This window comes from Thermobia domestica, chromosome 5 (assembly GCF_964235325.1).
Source record: "Thermobia domestica chromosome 5, izTheDome1.hap1.1, whole genome shotgun sequence".
NCBI lineage: Eukaryota > Metazoa > Arthropoda > Insecta > Zygentoma > Lepismatidae > Thermobia > Thermobia domestica.
In genome coordinates this window covers 26,396,967-26,412,504 of record NC_137458.1, presented here as the reverse complement: position 1 = coordinate 26,412,504, position 15,538 = coordinate 26,396,967, and the positions used below count along the sequence as shown (strand labels likewise).

General features: G+C 31.9%; 1 protein-coding gene across 1 annotated transcript in view; it reads right to left on the bottom strand.

Annotated features, from left to right (window-relative positions):
- LOC145684999 (heat shock factor 2-binding protein-like) overlaps positions 1-15,538 on the bottom strand; it is a 179,724-nt gene that overhangs the window by 21,652 nt on the left and 142,534 nt on the right. Inside the window, exon 4 of the mRNA XM_081757340.1 lies at positions 10,345-10,601. Coding sequence (XP_081613466.1) covers positions 10,345-10,601 — 257 coding nt within the window. The remainder of the gene's footprint in view (positions 1-10,344; positions 10,602-15,538) is intronic.

Sequence of the window (15,538 nt, the reverse complement as noted above, 5' to 3'; positions counted from 1 at the left end):
ATTAGCCATCTCCTTATTATATACTTTATCATTATTATTGATTTTACTCAAATAACTTGACTTTTAACAATGTTCTATCTATATTTACCTTACGTGCAATACATCGTTTTTTAAGCTCTTCATTATGTCCTTGCAATAAGCTTTCAATTAGCCATCTCCTTATTATATACTTTATCATTATTATTGATTTTACTCAAATAACTTGACTTTTAACAATGTTCTATCTATATTTACCTTACGTGCAATACATCGTTTTTTAAGCTCTTCATTATGTCCTTGCAATAAGCTTTCAATTAGCCATCTCCTTATTATATACTTTATCATTATTATTGATTTTACTCAAATAACTTGACTTTTAACAATGTTCTATCTATATTTACCTTACGTGCTATACATCGTTTTTTAAGCTCTTCATTATGTCCTTGCAATAAGCTTTCAACTAGCCATCTCCTTATTATATACTTTATCATTATTATTGATTTTACTCAAATAACTTGACTTTTAACAATGTTCTATCTATATTTACCTTACGTGCTATACATCGTTTTTTAAGCTCTTCATTATGTCCTTGCAATAAGCTTTCAATTAGCCATCTCCTTATTATATACTTTATCATTATTATTGATTTTACTCAAATAACTTGACTTTTAACAATGTTCTATCTATATTTACCTTACGTGCTATACATCGTTTTTTAAGCTCTTCATTATGTCCTTGCAATAAGCTTTCAATTAGCCATCTCCTTATTATATACTTTATCATTATTATTGATTTTACTCAAATAACTTGACTTTTAACAATGTTCTATCTATATTTACCTTACGTGCTATACATCGTTTTTTAAGCTCTTCATTATGTCCTTGCAATAAGCTTTCAATTAGCCATCTCCTTATTATATACTTTATCATTATTATTGATTTTACTCAAATAACTTGACTTTTAACAATGTTCTATCTATATTTACCTTACGTGCTATACATCGTTTTTTAAGCTCTTCATTATGTCCTTGCAATAAGCTGTCAATTAGCCATCTCCTTATTATATACTTTATCATTATTATTGATTTTACTCAAATAACTTGACTTTTAACAATGTTCTATCTATATTTACCTTACGTGCTATACATCGTTTTTTAAGCTCTTCATTATGTCCTTGCAATAAGCTTTCAATTAGCCATCTCCTTATTTTATACTTTATCATTATTATTGATTTTACTCAAATAACTTGACTTTTAACAATGTTCTATCTATATTTACCTTACGTGCTATACATCGTTTTTTAAGCTCTTCATTATGTCCTTGCAATAAGCTGTCAATTAGCCATCTCCTTATTATATACTTTATCATTATTATTGATTTTACTCAAATAACTTGACTTTTAACAATGTTCTATCTATATTTACCTTACGTGCTATACATCGTTTTTTAAGCTCTTCATTATGTCCTTGCAATAAGCTTTCAATTAGCCATCTCCTTATTATATACTTTATCATTATTATTGATTTTACTCAAATAACTTGACTTTTAACAATGTTCTATCTATATTTACCTTACGTGCTATACATCGTTTTTTAAGCTCTTCATTATGTCCTTGCAATAAGCTTTCAATTAGCCATCTCCTTATTTTATACTTTATCATTATTATTGATTTTACTCAAATAACTTGACTTTTAACAATGTTCTATCTATATTTACCTTACGTGCTATACATCGTTTTTTAAGCTCTTCATTATGTCCTTGCAATAAGCTTTCAACTAGCCATCCCCTTATTATATACTTTATCATTATTATTGATTTTACTCAAATAACTTGACTTTTAACAATGTTCTATCTATATTTACCTTACGTGCTATACATCGTTTTTTAAGCTCTTCATTATGTCCTTGCAATAAGCTTTCAATTAGCCATCTCCTTATTATATACTTTATCATTATTATTGATTTTACTCAGATAACTTGACTTTTAACAATGTTCTATCTATATTTACCTTACGTGCTATACATCGTTTTTTAAGCTCTTCATTATGTCTTTGCAATAAGCTTTCAATTAGCCATCTCCTTATTATATACTTTATCATTATTATTGATTTTACTCAAATAACTTGACTTTTAACAATGTTCTATCTATATTTACCTTACGTGCTATACATCGTTTTTTAAGCTCTTCATTATGTCCTTGCAATAAGCTTTCAATTAGCCATCTCCTTATTATATACTTTATCATTATTATTGATTTTACTCAAATAACTTGACTTTTAACAATGTTCTATCTATATTTACCTTACGTGCTATACATCGTTTTTTAAGCTCTTCATTATATCCTTGCAATAAGCTTTCAATTAGCCATCTCCTTATTATATACTTTATCATTATCATTGATTTTACTCAAATAACTTGACTTTTAACAATGTTCTATCTATATTTACCTTACGTGCTATACATCGTTTTTTAAGCTCTTCATTATGTCCTTGCAATAAGCTTTCAATTAGCCATCTCCTTATTATATACTTTATCATTATTATTGATTTTACTCAAATAACTTGACTTTTAACAATGTTCTATCTATATTTACCTTACGTGCTATACATCGTTTTTTAAGCTCTTCATTATGTCCTTGCAATAAGCTTTCAATTAGCCATCTCCTTATTATATACTTTATCATTATTATTGATTTTACTCAAATAACTTGACTTTTAACAATGTTCTATCTATATTTACCTTACGTGCTATACATCGTTTTTTAAGCTCTTCATTATGTCCTTGCAATAAGCTTTCAATTAGCCATCTCCTTATTATATACTTTATCATTATTATTGATTTTACTCAAATAACTTGACTTTTAACAATGTTCTATCTATATTTACCTTACGTGCTATACATCGTTTTTTAAGCTCTTCATTATGTCCTTGCAATAAGCTTTCAACTAGCCATCCCCTTATTATATACTTTATCGTTATTATTGATTTTACTCAAATAACTTGACTTTTAACAATGTTCTATCTATATTTACCTTACGTGGTATACATCGTTTTTTAAGCTCTTCATTATGTCCTTGCAATAAGCTTTCAATTAGCCATCTCCTTATTATATACTTTATCATTATTATTGATTTTACTCAAATAACTTGACTTTTAACAATGTTCTATCTATATTTACCTTACGTGCTATACATCGTTTTTTAAGCTCTTCATTATATCCTTGCAATAAGCTTTCAATTAGCCATCTCCTTATTACATACTTTATCATTATTATTGATTTTACTCAAATAACTTGACTTTTAACAATGTTCTATCTATATTTACCTTACGTGCTATACATCGTTTTTTAAGCTCTTCATTATATCCTTGCAATAAGCTTTCAATTAGCCATCTCCTTATTACATATTTTATCATTATTATTGATTTTACTCAAATAACTTGACTTTTAACAATGTTCTATCTATATTTACCTTACGTGCTATACATCGTTTTTTAAGCTCTTCATTATGTCCTTGCAATAAGATTTCAACTAGCCATCTCCTTATTATATACTTTATCATTATTATTGATTTTACTCAAATAACTTGACTTTTAACAATGTTCTATCTATATTTACCTTACGTGCTATACATCGTTTTTTAAGCTCTTCATTATGTCCTTGCAATAAGCTTTCAATTAGCCATCTCCTTATTATATACTTTATCATTATTATTGATTTTACTCAAATAACTTGACTTTTAACAATGTTCTATCTATATTTACCTTACGTGCTATACATCGTTTTTTAAGCTCTTCATTATGTCCTTGCAATAAGCTTTCAATTAGCCATCTCCTTATTATATACTTTATCATTATTATTGATTTTACTCAAATAACTTGACTTTTAACAATGTTCTATCTATATTTACCTTACGTGCTATACATCGTTTTTTAAGCTCTTCATTATGTCCTTGCAATAAGCTTTCAATTAGCCATCTCCTTATTATATACTTTATCATTATCATTGATTTTACTCAAATAACTTGACTTTTAACAATGTTCTATCTATATTTACCTTACGTGCTATACATCGTTTTTTAAGCTCTTCATTATGTCCTTGCAATAAGCTTTCAATTAGCCATCTCCTTATTATATACTTTATCATTATTATTGATTTTTCTCAAATAACTTGACTTTTAACAATGTTCTATCTATATTTACCTTACGTGCTATACATCGTTTTTTAAGCTCTTCATTATGTCCTTGCAATAAGCTTTCAATTAGCCATCTCCTTATTATATACTTTATCATTATTATTGATTTTACTCAAATAACTTGACTTTTAACAATGTTCTATCTATATTTACCTTACGTGCTATACATCGTTTTTTAAGCTCTTCATTATGTCCTTGCAATAAGCTTTCAATTAGCCATCTCCTTATTATATACTTTATCATTATTATTGATTTTACTCAAATAACTTGACTTTTAACAATGTTCTATCTATATTTACCTTACGTGCTATACATCGTTTTTTAAGCTCTTCATTATGTCCTTGCAATAAGCTTTAAATTAGCCATCTCCTTATTATATACTTTATCATTATTATTGATTTTACTCAAATAACTTGACTTTTAACAATGTTCTATCTATATTTACCTTACGTGCTATACATCGTTTTTTAAGCTCTTCATTATGTCCTTGCAATAAGCTTTCAATTAGCCATCTCCTTATTATATACTTTATCATTATTATTGATTTTACTCAAATAACTTGACTTTTAACAATGTTCTATCTATATTTACCTTACGTGCAATACATCGTTTTTTAAGCTCTTCATTATGTCCTTGCAATAAGCTTTCAATTAGCCATCTCCTTATTATATACTTTATCATTATTATTGATTTTACTCAAATAACTTGACTTTTAACAATGTTCTATCTATATTTACCTTACGTGCTATACATCGTTTTTTAAGCTCTTCATTATGTCCTTGCAATAAGCTTTCAACTAGCCATCTCCTTATTATATACTTTATCATTATTATTGATTTTACTCAAATAACTTGACTTTTAACAATGTTCTATCTATATTTACCTTACGTGCTATACATCGTTTTTTAAGCTCTTCATTATGTCCTTGCAATAAGCTTTCAATTAGCCATCTCCTTATTATATACTTTATCATTATTATTGATTTTACTCAAATAACTTGACTTTTAACAATGTTCTATCTATATTTACCTTACGTGCTATACATCGTTTTTTAAGCTCTTCATTATGTCCTTGCAATAAGCTTTCAATTAGCCATCTCCTTATTATATACTTTATCATTATTATTGATTTTACTCAAATAACTTGACTTTTAACAATGTTCTATCTATATTTACCTTACGTGCTATACATCGTTTTTTAAGCTCTTCATTATGTCCTTGCAATAAGCTTTCAATTAGCCATCTCCTTGTTATATACTTTATCATTATTATTGATTTTACTCAAATAACTTGACTTTTAACAATGTTCTATCTATATTTACCTTACGTGCTATACATCGTTTTTTAAGCTCTTCATTATGTCCTTGCAATAAGCTGTCAATTAGCCATCTCCTTATTATATACTTTATCATTATTATTGATTTTACTCAAATAACTTGACTTTTAACAATGTTCTATCTATATTTACCTTACGTGCTATACATCGTTTTTTAAGCTCTTCATTATGTCCTTGCAATAAGCTTTCAATTAGCCATCTCCTTATTTTATACTTTATCATTATTATTGATTTTACTCAAATAACTTGACTTTTAACAATGTTCTATCTATATTTACCTTACGTGCTATACATCGTTTTTTAAGCTCTTCATTATGTCCTTGCAATAAGCTGTCAATTAGCCATCTCCTTATTATATACTTTATCATTATTATTGATTTTACTCAAATAACTTGACTTTTAACAATGTTCTATCTATATTTACCTTACGTGCTATACATCGTTTTTTAAGCTCTTCATTATGTCCTTGCAATAAGCTTTCAATTAGCCATCTCCTTATTATATACTTTATCATTATTATTGATTTTACTCAAATAACTTGACTTTTAACAATGTTCTATCTATATTTACCTTACGTGCTATACATCGTTTTTTAAGCTCTTCATTATGTCCTTGCAATAAGCTTTCAATTAGCCATCTCCTTATTATATACTTTATCATTATTATTGATTTTACTCAAATAACTTGACTTTTAACAATGTTCTATCTATATTTACCTTACGTGCTATACATCGTTTTTTGAGCTCTTCATTATGTCCTTGCAATAAGCTTTCAATTAGCCATCTCCTTATTATATACTTTATCATTATTATTGATTTTACTCAAATAACTTGACTTTTAACAATGTTCTATCTATATTTACCTTACGTGCTATACATCGTTTTTTAAGCTCTTCATTATGTCCTTGCAATAAGCTTTCAATTAGCCATCTCCTTATTGTAATTTTTGATATATGTGGACGACTTCATTTTTTTTTTCATTGATTTTCCATTGACTTTAACGTTCATGTTTCGTAATTCTTTTTGACTATGTTCCATTCATTTTAGGACATTTTCTTTTTTGAATGTACAATCTACATAGTCTGTTCTATATTTAAGCTGATTTTCAGCCATCTTCTTTCGGGTTTTGAGAAAAGTGAAGGAATTATTTATTTTTCATTGATTTTCCATTGACCTCAATGCTAATGTTTCGTGCTTTTTTTGACTATGTTCCTTTCATTTTAGGACAATTCCTTTTGAAATATAGAATGTACATAGTCTCTTGTAAATTTGAGCTGAATTTCAGCCATCTCCCCAGAAGTCTGTTCACACCATTGCAACCAGATAGGCTCTCACGCCTCCGTACAGGATAGACCAATGAATCCGCCGGTGGTTTGGAAATCAGCTTCATTCTCACACGATTTCGTCTTGTACATGAGATAATATGCTGAGTATCATGCTCCGGTCACCATTACCTCTCACGTTTCCCTTGGAACCAACTTTATATAGGTTCGGTGAACCCCTGAACTGCATTGAAGCTAAGATAGAAGAAGAAATAAATCCTAGTCCCCAAGTTTATAGGTAGATTACTGACTACTCCATGTGGCTCTACAATAGTACAATAATAGTAATTAAATTAAACTAAACTGTGGTTAGAATTTTTACAATTTAAGAAGATTTAACCATCCTCATTGGTTTAAGGTAGCTCTTGTGACCTTGGTGTATGTGGTTCCGGATTCAATCCTCGGCAGGATAGCATTTAAATTTAAACGCATTATGGTGGTTCAAATTCCACCTTAAACTGTAGGTCCACACATTATATAGCCTCGGTTGTAAAAAGGAACGCTAAACTTCAACAGACGACAGTCAGTAGTATGATTATACTTCACAAAGAGTACTACATTTTTGTGTATTTTTAAGAATATGTATAATAATTGATTAAAAACACTTCAGTGCCACTGAATAAATACCTTGAATTACAAAATTCCTTCTAAAGCTATAAACATAATAATAATAATAATAATAATAATAATAATAATAATAAGAAGAAGAAGAAGAAGAAGAAGAAGAAGAAGTAACGTTGGAGAAGAGAGAAAGAGATGAGAAAAAAGATGTAAAATAAGTGTGGATAGAAAAGCTTTAAAAGTCCCAAAAACTATATTTCAAAGCACGAAAAGCAGAAAGATGTTAAATGGATCTCTTTCCATATATTAAAACAACCTAAACAATTTCAAATCCACGCAAAGGAATTAACGCAAAAGAAAATTAAGATCCTGTAGCAGGCAAGCTCACTTTAGTGTCTTAAGAACACCACTATGCCACTCTAATTCTATGGCCTATGGAACCCAGACGTTCACAAAAGCTCCCCATTAACTTCTTTCCTTAGCCAATTGCATCCAGTTTCTACTTTGTATTCCTATTTCTTAGAGATAAATCTTAATATTGTTCTCCCATCTGCGTCTATGTCTTCCTAATGGCCTTTGTTCCTATTGGGTTTCCAATTGAAATTTTGTGACTGTTTCTATTTTTCACATTCTAGATACACGACTTGCCCACCTAGACTTAATGACCCTAACAATGTTAGGTAAATATAAGGTAACCAAGACAGTTGTGTCGCTTTTTCACCCATCACCTTTGGACATCGATGTGCCACGTAAGACGTACCTGGAAGATCAAAAATAGTCCCCTTCAGCATCGACGACCTTCTGCCAACGTTCTGGAAAGCCATGGATTCCATCGCGATAGAATTTGGTGGGCCGTGAAGCAAAGAAAGTATCAAGTGCATTTTGCACCTCTACTAGGGATTTGAACTGGCGTCGTCTAAGGTGATTGTCCAAGCAATGGAACAGGTGATAATCGGACGATGCAATGTCCGGAGAGTATGGTGGAAGCAATAGTGTTTCCCATCCAAGGTGTAGAATGGTGTCCCGGCACATCCGGGGTTCAGCGTTGTCCTCTAACAGGACAACTTTGCGATTCAGAGTTTTGAATTTCTTCTTGAACACGGCTCAACTGCTGATAGTACACAATTACATTGATGCTCTGACCAGCTGGTAGCAATTCCCGATGCACGATGCCGCGAGCAGTCCAACAAACACATAGAAGGACCTTCTTCAGGTAGAGTGCTGATTTCGGCTCTTTTGGAACTGGCCCTCGGCCCACTTTTCATCCTATGTCAGCACTCTGTCTAGAAATGGCTCCTTCCTCAGACGAGACAGCAAAGAAACATAGGTGTCTGCTAACGTTGCCTTCTAGCCTGGAGTCAAATCGTGTGGGACCCATGGACCCAACTTGTAGTGCTTCCCAAGTTGATGGAGGTGTTGCCAAATGGCTTTCCACTCACACTGAATTGTAGTCCCAGTTCCTTACATGTCTGGCCACTGTTCGCCTCAATTGCTGCTGAAGATCTTCCTTTTGTACTTGTGTTGGTCTTTCGGCACGTGATACGTCTTCGAGTGTTTCGTCTCCGTCCTTAAGCTTGTTAAACCACCGCTGCACTGTCCGTGTAGTCACGACACCCTCACCAAAGGCCTGGCATATCTTACGCCCCGCTGCAGTGGCGTTTGACCCCAGTTTGAACTCGCACAGCATACACGCCCTTATGACGCTCTGTGGAAGTCCCATGTTCACTCTGTCCTTACGCAAGTTCACGGAGTAACTGAACTATCACAACCAGGTAGTATGTTAGATATACCCACACCAACAACTGACCTTTGCCTTATCTCCATTGGCATTCAACTCACGGTGTGAGGGCCAATTGAACACAGATCTCCACAAAAAGCGACAGAACTTTCTTGGTTACCTTTATAGTATAAATGTTGCAGTTCCTTGTAAAGTTTCCACCATTTCGCGCATTCGCGTGCCCCTTGGCTCCAAATATTCGCCTCAGGAATTTATTTTCAAACACTTTCAGTCTGGATTCTTCTCTGAAAGTAAGCGACCATGTTTCACAACCATACCGATTCATCATGCGATTTTAAAATATAGCATCATAATTTGGGGGTAATAGTAGCAAGGGTAACAGTGTTCAATTTTTTTTAAAAAAATGGGCAGGATTTCGTGAAGAAAAAAAAAGGTAGAACTTCCTGTCGACAATTGTTCAAAGATCTTTTCGTTTTACTATTATAAAGTTTATTTTATATCATGTAATGGTATATACAAAGCTGAGCTCTCAAGATTTTGTATGAAATAAAGATATACATACTCATGATACACGTAGAAGAAGAAATGACATTGATTAAAGCAAAGCGTTTCAAAAGTAACATATATGGAAAAGAAATTATACATGTTACCTGCTGTAAAAAGAAAAAAAAATCTTAAATTCAAGAAATTACTGAAAATGTTTTTTCTAAAGAAATTTTTCGACTCTTGATGAATTTTGTAATTTTGTTTGTAGTAACATGTAATTGTAATTACGATTTGATAAATCCAATATCGTGTATATCGGGGGTGGCCAGCGCGTGAATCGCACCTACTGGTTAACCTCCAAGTCGTGAGAGGTAGCCCACGGAGGTCTGTGTCATACTGTTGGTATCAATCATTGCTTTAATTTTTTTTTTATTTTATCTAACGAGATAGTGAACAGGTAAATAAACCGCTAGTGATTTCTGAAATGACAAGTACTTCTCAATCCTAAAACGATTGGCCACCTCTGATGTATGTGATCTAACAATGCAATACATTGAATTGAATGATTAATTCTATATTTCAGTTATGACAATATAGAAATTATGTATGCAATTTGAAAAGTAAGTCTCTGAGCAATAACCTTTATGATTGGAGTTACCATACCTACTTTTAAAGAAGTCTGACTGTACGCATTTTGATTGTTCATATCATAAAGTGATGGAAATTCCGCTTACCTTTTGAGGCGACCACCACTTGAAGTTTGTATTAGCTGAATTGCATGAATGAACTTAGACAGGAGCTCTTTTCCATTGGCGTTCGTTGCTAGAAACTGTCGACCTGTAGGATTGGCTGCAATGTTTGTCATTGTTCCACATAACGCCATCATGAATTGGAATTCCTCGCTCTGTTGCGTAGGAAGATGCTGTACGTAGGCCTCCAGGAAGGATTCCAGAGTTCCAGAAACTATACAGATCAACTCAGTGACTTTTGTCTGTTCATAAGAATACAATATTATTTTATACAATGGAAAACATCACACAGATGATAACTGCTGCATTATTGTGAATAATAAATATTAACAAAACGCCAACATCCACTACCCACTAATGTCATAAGTGTCATACACACATATATATAAATTTCACTTAGACTCTTCACAGCTCTTTTCCTATTCTTTGATTTTTCATTATTTTCTAACTACTTCTTTCCCTTCCTTATTTGATGAAGTAGTTAGCGAAAGTACTTTGATGTGTCTTTCTCTATTTGTTTATTAAAGCTTAATGTCTCTGTTCAGCAGCGAGGATCCAAAATTTAGCGTTCTGCGATACTGTTTTCTCTCTTTTATCTTAAGCAATTTGTTATACTGAAACAGTACACATTTGATGCGCACTATAGGCTACATATGATACATACTCTATTTTATACTTTTTTTTTCAAAATGAAAAGATGTAACCAGTTTCAAATACGTGTTTTTTTGTGAAGACGAAATGAAACTTGTGGCATATTACGCTGCGAGAAATATAAATACAAGATGGTCCTCGAAAATATAAATACAAGATGGAGAGCTCGTCTTTCTTAAAATGGTTTAATCTAAAGTTTAATTTCAATCTATTTATTACAACCAAACGTAAGATAGCTATAACAAAAAATACACAGGGTGGTTCTTCCCAGGGTTTACAACTTCAATCACTTATAATTTTTTATTGGAACCATATACAGATTTGGTTTGTACGCCATTATACTGCAAAACACTTCAAGCTTTATGTGACAAATCCATTATGGCTCAATGTGTTCACCTGCGGTCATTCTGGACACATCCCAACGAAAGTCGATTTTCTGTCAAACAGTAGCCAGCATTTCAGGGCTAACGTCCGCGATGGTTGTTGTGATGCGATGTTTCAGTTCATTATCAAGTAGGGAAGGGGTGTACACTTTATCTTTCACAAACCCCCACAGAAAGAAGTCAAATGGCGTGTAACCTGGAGACCGTGGCGACCAGGCAATTGGTCCACCACGACCTATCCACTTATCTGGGAAACGCTGATCAACAAATTTCCTTACGTCTATCAGGTAGTGCGGTGGGACACCATTGTATGTGGTTCCAATAAAGAATTATAACTGATTGAAGTTGTAAACCCTATAAAGAATCATCCTGTAGTTAACAATAACATAGAATTATAACAGTACACCAAAATGCCAGTTACAATTTATGTTTATATGTATTGAAGTTCTCTATTATATTGTTTCACTATTCTGCCCTTGGTTAGTCTTTTTAATTATGACTATGTTGTTAGTTTCAGTAAATATTGTCATTTAGATCTTTTGCTTCATACAGAAACCCATAACATCACTTCGAAATGTCACGGTTAGGGGTTTAATCTCGGGCGAAAGAAGAAAAATAAAAGAATTGATACTAATTCTGGAAATCTAAAAAAAAAATATGTAAAAATCTCGTTGATATTAACGTGTTATTTAAATATTTTGTCGTATCGAAATTTTATTCACTTTATAATGGAAATTTCAGTTAAATTGTGTTTCCGTTTGTGTTATTTTCAATGTTAATTTTGTAGAGAATTTGTGATTTCTGTTTATTACATGGAGTGACTCTTCTGCTATGCATTGCAAAGTGTACTAAGTCTCTGTGAAGTATTCTTTTTTTCACCAACTTATTTAATAATAATAATAATAATTATTATTATTATTATTATTATTATTATTATTATTATTATTATTATTATTATTATTATTATTATTATTATTATTATTATTATTATTTTCCATGGCTGCTGTACTTTTTTAGAATTTTCTTATCTTATGGAAAACTCAACTAGAACATCTCCCCTTTCTCCTAGAGTGACAAAGTGTTTTTTCCATTATAACATGAGGGAGTCATAGTGGCTCAGCGGTAAAGCGCTTACCTCTGATGTGCGGGGTTTTTGGTTCGATCCTCGACCGAGTAAGTTTGTGATGGACAATATCGTGTCCATGGGTTTTCTTCGGATACTCTGATTTCCTCCAACATTTCATTCCACCAATTCTTTCATCATCATTCCCTTGCCTTAATCATCCGACTTCCTTAAGCTAAATGGCATAAACGTGGGACGTTAAACTGAGAGATTTCATTTTATTTCATTTTCATTATAGCGTCTTTTCTATACTTTGGATGTTTGGGGTCGATAACAGTGAGGACAGTAAGTCAACCATAGTTACGTCGTTCGGTTGTGCTACTATATCTGCCTGCTGCTGAAGGGCTCTCGGTGGCTAAAATGGGAGATTTTCGTCTTTTCCTTTCTGATCCCAATCTACAAATTAGGAAGGGTCGAGAGGCCTTACAACGACTTATCAAAAAGATAGTCGTAAACCTGGTTCGTTTGCTGAGATAAAAATTCGAAGTGATAGTATTTCTTTGGCATAAAAATATTAGCTTCGATATTTAAATACCATTAATCTCACCTTTTTAATAAAACTGACAACGTCTATAAACGGTGCTAAACTGGTTTATTATTTGATATAACTTATAATATCCTTTTCTTAAAACTGTTAAGTACACAAACTCACTGACTAGGTAACCATAAAACATGTCCATATCAACAACTATCCCATAATACTCACTTACATATATTAAAAACATTCTTCTTTTGTTAATAGGAAATGAACATTCTACTAAGTATAGTGCATATGTATGAGTACTTTTTGCCCAAGGTACAGGTAAATATTACTCAAACCAAAGTATTTTGTTATATAAAAATGTCGCTCGACAAAGGGACTGAATATAAAAGTCATGAGTAGGCTTGGCTTTTATCTTCAAGAATCACTGGTCCGTTTACATTAGTGTTCTTTACATTGCTTATGTCCATCATATTTTGATCGCACCTTGTATATCTATTCATTACATTTCACATATACATTAAACAAATCTTACATTTCATCAATATTTATCTTTAATCACATTAATTATATTTATTTCATTATTATCCACTATATTATTAATATATTTTCTTATTAAAAATATCGTCGCTTATTTAATTAATCGTCGAAGGGTGCGATTTCAAAAATGTAAAGGACAAACGTGGGTTACAAATAATATTAATCTTTACGGGCGCATTAAATAACAAATAAGTCAGATGTTGCATTTAAAGGTATACATCGTAGCACTAAGATGTTATAATAAAGAAGAATCTCATTCAAGGTAGTCGTTGAATAATTGATTTTATAGAATGGATCTTATTATTAACATAATCTTTGACAATTAAATTTTCAACACAAATCAATCTAATATAAATAATCTTTGCTTTTAATTAATTATAAATCGAATTATGATTCTTCACATTAACAAGAAAGAATAAAAATCATTTGAAAATTATCATTGATTAATGAGAATTAAAGAGAATTAAATTGAATAAAAATAAAATAAATGTTCATGAAAATCTAGAGCTGATATGAATCTAATTAAATTGCATTAACAGTAATCAGGTTACATTCGTACTTGCATACGATTCTAATAAAGTACACTGTACTGCGCAATCATGATTAGGTTCTACATTATGTTGTACATGTCTTTCATCGTGATTTTGATTTTGATATGAAGTCCCATCTCTTGATCTCCAATTACGTCTATCCACGTAGTTCGCTGCATTTCTGGAATTTCGCTCAGTACTTCGATTATTTTTATATCTACTGCTGTTGAGTGATCTGACATCATAATTACCATGATTAGTTAGGTTAGGCGGATTCCCTACATAACCTTGTCTATTTTGCTCATTTGGATTGCTAGAGTATACTCGGCTTAGGTTACGTTCCGTATTATTCACACTTCGGATATTTAAATTCCGAACAGGCACCAAATGATCTGAATTATTCTTATTTTTACCTATTCCTGATTGTGGATTCATGGCATGGTATTGAGTTTCGTAGCATTGGACAAGCATCAATAAATGGCTGAAACTCATACACTGTGTGGAAAATAAGATCTGTTGCAATTTAAATGGAAGCAAATTTCGAATCGATGCTATTATTCTCGATTCCGATTGTAATGGATTAACAACCTTTAATTCGTTGTAGACATTTACAACAAACTCTACAACAGATTTATGCAATCGAGGATTGAAGTGTTGATTTCTAAGGGTGGCATCTCTATTTGCCAGCAAAAAGTCATTTTCATAATTTGCGATCAATGCCGCTTTGAATTCCTCATATGTACTAATGTGATCACGTATTGCTTTAAACCATAAGGAACAAGGTGGGAGTAATACATGGGGTATTAATTTCATATATTGTGATCGATCGATACACATTATATTGCATTCGTCTTGGAATTTCTCTAAGAAAGAAGTAGCATTCTCATTACACTTACCACTGAATTTGCTCATAGCTCGAATTTCACTCATCTTAACACTTAATTTTACCTTCTTTTTCTCATTCCTTGTTCTTGTTAAGTGATAGTTCCTATCCATGACGTGCTGTGTCGTCGCACCATCTACGTTTCGCTCATCAGTACTCTTCGGACAACTTTCTTCTAGTATAATATCCTCATCAGACCCCGGCGAAGGCGAGTTCATCTCTGGTGAGTGGGGCAACTCAAAGCGATCACTACCCAAGTTATTACGGTAAATGTTGTCTTTAGCCTGTAACGTTCTAATCTCTTCCTGAATAGTAGCTAACAACTGTGTATTTACACGTATGTTATTAGAATTGTTGCTGACCTGGATCTTTTGCTGTTTAATGGAAGATTCTATTACTTCTAAATCTTTTTTTACAGCACTAATTTCTTGATTTTGGTGATTGTGCTTTTCCTGACAATCATCGGATATTCTTTTTAACTTTTCCTCGAACTGTGAGGACATGTCATTCACCACTTGGACAATTGTCTGTTTCGTTTCATCTGATTTCTGTTCTATCCGTCTACTTAATTCTTCATATTGCTTGTTA